Genomic DNA, 7,194 nt, shown 5'->3' with positions numbered 1-7,194 from the left:
TTTCGTGTAGCATCCGGAAGTCGGGCTTGCCATCGATGCGCAGCGGGAGCGTCACGGCCCGGACAGGTCGAACAAGAACGCGCCCCCGCCGAGGATGTGCATGTCCGAGACGTGGATCGGGTGCACGTCCTGATGCTCGTGCACGGCGCCGACGCTTGCGTGTGAGTCGGTGTGACCGCCTTGCCGGCGCGTCAAAGAGTGGCGGCAGATGCACAGACGCGAGCGGGGGTTTATAGAGAGCGCGGACGCCATGCTGCCGCTGCCGGAGCTCTTCGTGGACGACGGCATGCTGTGCACGACGCCGGCGTTGTCGGGTGCGATGAGATGTGTCCTGCCGCAGAGCCGATCGAGCTCGCACGCGGCGGGGTCCGTGCGCCCGGTGCTGCAGCTTCCGGACGATGTCCTGCGGCAATGTCAAAGGGGGCGGGTTAAGGCGCAGTCAGTGGGGAGAGGGAGGAAGAGGGACGCACGATGCTGTTCCCGGCCGTCATTGTGAACAGGCTAGCAGCAAACACTTCCCCGCAAGGGACTTCTTCATGAGCTTGGCTCTTGCACGGTCAATCCTAGCCAGTGCAGAGGTAAACTTCGGCCTCTACCTCTTGAGGAACGCCCGTGACGCACTGACATGACCCGCTGTATGTCGACATCCGGAGAATTCTGATGCCCATTACATAAGGGCTGACGCTGTTTCTGTGCTCGGACTCGCAGAGCGCGTTGGTGTGCGATTCTTGAGCGTGCGGGTGGTGCGCGCCGTATCTGAAATCTCGGCCCTTCTGGGGTCCAACATATGTAGCATACAGATTACATACGGGCAGCATAATTTACGATATGCATATGTACGCATATGATATGCCGTGCGTACAAGTAGGAGAATGATTACGGAAACCCCCATAATTAATCTTAAGATATGCTTAATCTGAGATTATAATGGTATGTAATCATAATTTTGGTGAGCACTACTCTCGCAGTGCAAATAAAGCTATTGGTTGAATACGCGCCTAATTTAGTCGTGAAGTGCGCACCGTTCTTGACTGCTACCTCCATCTTCAGCTGGACTGGTATACCTCCTGGCGCAGAGACAATATTTCGGTAGACCTCAGCTATGTCTATACTACTTGGATACACAATTCGGGGCTGGGCTAAGCCGCCCGTCCTAGCTGGTCAGGCGTTGACACGCTTCAGCACCTCGCGCAGATGGCAGGAGGACCTCTATCCATCAAAAAGGATTGATTACGAGTTAAAGTATGCGGAGAAAATCCACAAAAAGGCGGCGGCGTATGTCTCGTTTCTTGCGCATGACAGCAGCAATATCTGAAGTGTGAATAGAGAAGGCATACCGGTTGAGCAACTGAAGACGCGCCTGAGGGAGCAGGAGATGGCTAAGAGGAAGGCAAGCCTAAGCAAACCACTTCCCTTCCAATCACCAGAAGCACCGAGGACCGCAGCGCAGCCGCAACAGTCGCCAGGCACGATAGCAGCCTCCTCAGTTACCTCGTCTTCAGCATCCCGGAAGGACGGCTCTCCAGTGAAGGTACGTTATATACACGTCACTCTCAACTTTCGTCACTGTTCGTATCTCACAGTCCTTATCCAATATTTTGAACCTCGAGAAACTTGTACAAACCCCCCATACGACTGAGCAAATCGAGTTACTCTGGCGTGTATATCATGGCTCACGCTCCGGCGGCACCGGTCGAGGCTACCTTTGTGCCACCATTCCGGTCGATACGTATGAGAAGATGGCAAGCGCCGCAGCCAAATACCCAAGCTTTGTTATACCTGTCCCACGCGACGCGTCACAAACAGCTGAAGGACAACGCGCGTACGAAGTCTACTTCATGGAGTGGGCCTTCCACGGTTCACCGGCCGAACCCATCGCCAACGCTGAGCTGTTCCAAGAGCCGCAAACCTCTACCAACCCGCAGATATCAACAGTCCTGTTCACCCCCTTGCAGGAGTACAAGCTTCGGAACTCGTTTGCGACACCATACCTCGTTTTAACATACCATACTGACCTAGCACGGTCGCATGGCGTTGTCCTGTTGCGGGGCGAGATCACACCATCATCTGGCGCAGCTGTCGCAGCAAATGGTGACAGTAGGTATCTACTAAACCAGGAGGACGCACAGTTGCTCGCGATGGGTATGCAGAAGTTTTATCTGTGGAAGGATGAACACGCGGACGGTGCAAAACTACTGAAGGCTTTCCACGAAAACCCTGCCGAGTTTGAATGGGAAGGCTTGCTCAAACACGCTGATTTTTCGGCCTAGAGCTTAATGGTATGTCGTCTCTCGGTTGGTCGCTGCTAATGCTAAGCGTGTTGCATGGTCTCGAAGATGTTTGGCTAGTTAGATTTGTTGCGTTGTTTGATTTGCGAGATGTGAGTGCCTGCCCAAACCTTGACGCAGTCACGGCGTGGGCTGGCTTTCCTGTCCCTCATGGTCAGCCTATGGTGCAGAGCAGTGCCGCGTAGCGATGACGCGATTTAGCTTAACGGAACCAAAGTAACTACGCGCGTCGAACCTCGCGAACCTGCCTTTTCAGTCTTATCTGCTTGTCGTGTCGTGAGGCTTCAAAAGCCATGCCCTGCGTGACTGGGACTCTGTTTCTCCTTCCTCGCTTTCTCCCACTTCCGGCGGTTCACTGAAACCTCGTCTCCTCACGACTCTTGACGACCCTCAAGACAACCAACATGAAGTTCAAGGTTTTTCTAACGACCATCAAATCGCGGTTCACGACGACGAAATCTATCGTTGCACAGGTGGGCTTCTCTGCTTCATGTCAGCCCATGCAGCGCAAGAAGCTTTCACCAAAAGAACTCGAAATGAAATTCTTGGAGGAGATGGCGGACGCCTACCACGAGCTGAAGTTCACGAAGGCGGTCGGAGTCCGCTTGACTGCGAACAACTTCAAGGTGGGTTCTCTGTCAGCCTTCTGCCGATTTCACGTTACGATGAACTGTCAGGTCGTCCGTGACGCGTCAGGCGCAATCGCAAGCCACCTCCACACTTCGACCAGCTTCCACACCCTCCTCACCGGCATCACTGCCTGCCCGCATACACTAGCGCTCACCGGCGCTACGCTTTTCGATCAAGCTTCCCCTCCATGCAATGTTAAGCTGAACTCTGATGCGATACCCGCTGAGAAGCCCAACGCGTCTACCTCGCGCATCTTGCGTATTGACGATTTTGAGCCCATCAGGCACCTTGGGCGTGGCGGATTTGGAAGTGTTTTCCTTGTCCGCGACAAGTTCACGAACCGCTTCTACGCGCTGAAGTCGATCGACAAAGAGCGCATCCCGTTCGCATTCTATTCGAGGATTTTTGAAGAGCAGCGCGTCGGGAAGTCGCTTGCTAACAGCAAATGGGCCGTAGGCGTCGAAGGAAACTTTGACGACTTAGATAATTTCTACATTCTCATGGTACGTCTCGCCACCTGTTGGGACGAGTGAACTTCCTGGCACAATTGCAGAAATATGTCCCCGGTGGAGATCTCGTGCACAGGACCAGGAACTTTGGGGCACTTGGGAGCAGGCTGTTGCGTGTGGTGTTTGCCGAACTGGTACGCACTGCATTATTTGCTATTTTCTCCTGCAGCTGACTCTCTTCCAGGTTGTGGCAGTCGAAAACCTCCACCAGCGGCGCATCATGCATCGCGACCTCAAACTCGAGAACATTCTCATTGACGAGCAAGGGCACATCGTCCTCGCTGACTTCGGTCTCTCCGAGGCCTTCGGCATCGACAAGACCGAGCGTCCTTGGGAGAATACACCTGCCTGGGCGGCGTGCACTGCAGATGAGAAGCTGGGAGACACTTCCTCGCAGGATCGAGGTCGCGACCTCTCTGCTGAACTCGCGGGCACTCCGGGATACCAGGCGCCCGAGCAGCTCTGTGGCAACGGACAACACTCGTACGAGGCGGATATCTGGAGCCTTGGTATTATCCTCCACGTTTTCCTCACTGGACTGGTATGTAATTTCCCGTCTGCTTTGCGGTACTCACTGACCCGCACCTTTAGATGCCTTTCGGGACTAACTATTCAATGCCTGTTCCCGAGGTTAACCGTCGCATTTTGACATTCCCCCTCATACTCTCCGCGTACATCGACCTCAAGTCGCACGACCTGCTGTCGCGAATATTGGAGAAGGATCCGCGCCGTCGGATCACCATCCCCGAGATTAAAGCACACCCCATGCTCTGCGACATGTAAATAATTCGCTGCGCTTTCCGATGACGAGTTGCTGACATGATCTTTAGTGATTGGGATGTCGTCGCGAGGCGTGAGGCAAACCCTACCCAGCAGGCGCGACTCTGCATGGGCTCCGCACCGCATCTCATCCGGAGGCAACCCGACATCACGATCCCAACCGGCGATGCTTACGAGTCTGGCCGGGCACCCTTCCCCTGGTTCAACTTTGCGGCTCCGAGCTTCTCAGAGCCCGCCGAGCTTATTCCCGAACTTGTCAGCACGTCAGACGTCCTCACGGTTCAACGGCACCTTCCCACCGACAACAGCGACGCTCTCTCCACAACCTCCTCAAGTTTTCGTTCGCTCAGGTCCGGTCTCTGCTCTTAGAAAACCCCAGAAAAACGTGGCGTTTACGCTACTATAATGCGGCATCTCAAGATTCGTTTCGGCATGTTGGTGGAGGTGAAGCCCAGGACCGAAGGGACTCGAATGATTATCGATTAAAAGAAAAGATGAGGAAAAATTTGACACAGAACACTTCCATCTCCCTTACTCTCTTGATCTTCTGCTCACTCGCTCTCCTGCTCTTTTGCTCTCTTACTTATCCTGCATTTCGACAGTTTACCTCTGCTATCGCGTGTTTCCTTCTTTCCCCCTGCTATGCCCTCCGCTATCGTAGTTGGATTCACTGTTTTTTCTTTATTCTTAGAGATCTTATGGGACAAGTCTATAATCAGTACGATCCCACGTACACGAGTCTGCGTGGCTGGGAGCTGGCGCTTACGAAAAGCCTTCGTGGCGCTCACGTTAAACCTTCAGTACTCAGTTACAGTACTCGTATTTAGTCCGTGTCTCTCCCTCACCTTCAATATTTTGTTGGTCGGCTGCGATGATAACCGTCCCAACAATTCCCGCCCGTGTACTATAAACTTTAGTGACTCTAATACTTGTCCCTGGCCCAACGTGCTCGGCAGATTTAACTAAGCTTGATTGTCATTGTAGATTATGTTTATCCAGCTGGTATCGGTGAGATGCGTGAAACGAATTGAAAACGAGCGACATTTTGGTTTTATGGAGGTATTAACCACGGTCCGTGGTAGCAAACCAATATAACCAGAGACGAAAATGCATTATCTGCCCGCAAGAGGCGACCTCACCGGCCGACTCTTGGCTCCGAGCCTTTTCTCCCTGACCCGTGCGCGCGAGGACGGGGTCAGATCAACCGGCGTCCAGGGAATAGGATTAGCATGGAATGGCGTAGTCGAGCCGTATTCTTGAATAGGCGAGATCGTATGTCGTAGCCGCGATGCTCGGACCCATCGAGACTGGCCGCTGCCCTCTGGCAACGACTGAGAACTCCGTAGGCCGGATGTGCCCAGGTTTACGCGCGGGAAACCATCATCGGGGATAATTGGAAAGTCGTCAGCTCCGCGCGTGGTCGCATTCACGCTGGACCACGAGGGAGGCGGCGGCGGCATCGTGCTGGACATGAAGTCTCTAAGTAGGGGCGTACTCTCGCTGTTGGCCGCGCGTGAGGTAAGAGCTTGCGCACGGGCGCGCATGTGCGACCGGTTGCGTTCGTATTCCTCCTCTTCGTCTGTTGGAATCTCGTTGCCGTCCGGGTCAAGTGGCGCTACGACCCTGAAGTTAGCATGCTGAATTTACAGCTAGACATACGTTGCTTACGTCTGCGGCGCGCTGCACGAAGCGCATTGAGGCTAGAGACAATAGGTACGGTGTACGATGACGATGTCCGCTCCACTTCATCGTTCATGCTGTCCCAGACAACGGTGGTAGAGGGTCGCGGATCAGGCAGAACAGTCGAAGAGCCAGCATCTCGGGAGGCCCTTGTCCTCCCGAGCATGTCAGCTCGACTACGGGCAGAGTCAAGACCCACGAGGGGTGGCTGCGGTCGCCTCGTGCTGCCCATCATCCAACTATATGGATCGTCATCGTCCTCCACTTCTGGCGTAGCGATGAAATCCTCGTAGCGACTTGATGACGCTCTGGACAGCGCACTCAGGTACAGACCCCGCGGGAGCGGGATTTGCCCAAGGTCAAAATCTAATCCTTGCTCCTCGTCGGGGTTCGAGGAGATATCTAAGCCGGGTAACTCCGGTGCGTCATCAGAGATGGAGGGCCCGCGCTCTGAAGCTCTTCTCGGGGTAAGAGGTGGTAACGGGTGAACTTCAAGTCGGGAGCTTGCTCGCGGGACACCAGATGAGCCGGAGTATCTCGCTACCAAGCTATTGACGGGGCGGCGGTCGCGGAGATTGTCTCGCCACAGCGCGGTACGGTGACGAACTTGCCAGGGACGATCGGAAGAGGTCTCAGGACGTAATTCTGCGGCTGTGGGTGTTTGCGCTTCAGTAGTACCATCAGCGGACGAAGGACGATCCGCTATATTGACCGGTGTGCGTCTGAAATTACGTGACGATTCGAGGAGCCGCTCGCGTTGTCGGTTTAGAAGGGTAACAGTGAAAGAGGATTCGCCAATCGTGTCATGAATACGAGCATCGGTAGAGACCTCTGCGTTTCTCGCAGCGGCGGCTCTGGCTTCCACGCGGCGACCAAGGGTGGTGGTCGGATCCGAGGAGTTCGAGTCGCGTCCATACATTAGATGAGCCATGAGAAAGTTCCTCCGAGCTTGTACCGGATCGCGAGAACGTGGGCCGAACAGTACTGTCGACGGCGGACGCGACGACTCGCCGTCGGAAAGCGCAGGGTTGGGCCCATCGCTCGGCACACGCTCAGTAAGCTCTATGAACCGCTGTCGGATAGTTTCGAGGGCCTGAGATGTGCGCTGAATATGAGTAGATGTATTGGCGGAACGGTTGGGCAAGGTCCGGGCGGGAGTTCCACCCTCGCCTGTGGTCGTGTCATACAGGGCAGCATCCGGTGAAGTGGAGGTTGGCCCAGAGAGCACGATAGCGGAGTGATTGGGACCCATGCCAGTGTCGTTCCGCGCTTGTTCGTGTTCATTGGACATTGTATGGAGTCTCTGT

The 7,194-nt window shown here is 54.8% G+C and overlaps 3 protein-coding genes across 3 annotated transcripts; 2 read left to right on the top strand and 1 right to left on the bottom strand.

The window, feature by feature from the left end:
- Positions 1-446: 446 nt before the first annotated feature.
- PHACADRAFT_246809 (uncharacterized protein) lies at positions 447-860 on the bottom strand. Its single transcript, XM_007390107.1, has one exon. The coding sequence runs from the start codon at positions 816-818 to the stop codon at positions 564-566; it is 255 nt and encodes an 84-aa protein (XP_007390169.1). The 5' UTR covers positions 819-860; the 3' UTR covers positions 447-563.
- Positions 861-1,317: 457 nt separating this feature from the next.
- On the top strand, positions 1,318-2,564 carry PHACADRAFT_246808 (uncharacterized protein). Its single transcript, XM_007390106.1, has one exon. It carries the CDS (start codon positions 1,740-1,742, stop codon positions 2,268-2,270), a length of 531 nt encoding a protein of 176 aa, XP_007390168.1. The 5' UTR covers positions 1,318-1,739; the 3' UTR covers positions 2,271-2,564.
- A 128-nt stretch (positions 2,565-2,692) lies between these two features.
- On the top strand, positions 2,693-5,847 carry PHACADRAFT_179911 (uncharacterized protein; the record flags this gene model as incomplete). Its single annotated transcript, XM_007390105.1, has 6 exons — positions 2,693-2,914; positions 2,966-3,421; positions 3,472-3,561; positions 3,612-3,968; positions 4,019-4,206; positions 4,258-5,847. 6 exons carry the CDS (start codon positions 2,693-2,695, stop codon positions 4,574-4,576), a joined length of 1,632 nt encoding a protein of 543 aa, XP_007390167.1. The 3' UTR covers positions 4,577-5,847.
- Between the last annotated feature and the right edge of the window lie 1,347 nt (positions 5,848-7,194).

Source organism: Phanerochaete carnosa (genome assembly GCF_000300595.1).
Source record: "Phanerochaete carnosa HHB-10118-sp unplaced genomic scaffold PHACAscaffold_1, whole genome shotgun sequence".
In the NCBI taxonomy this organism is placed as follows: Eukaryota; Fungi; Basidiomycota; class Agaricomycetes; order Polyporales; family Phanerochaetaceae; genus Phanerochaete; species Phanerochaete carnosa.
Note: the sequence above shows the minus strand (reverse complement) of the source record. Positions and strands in the feature narration are given on the sequence as shown.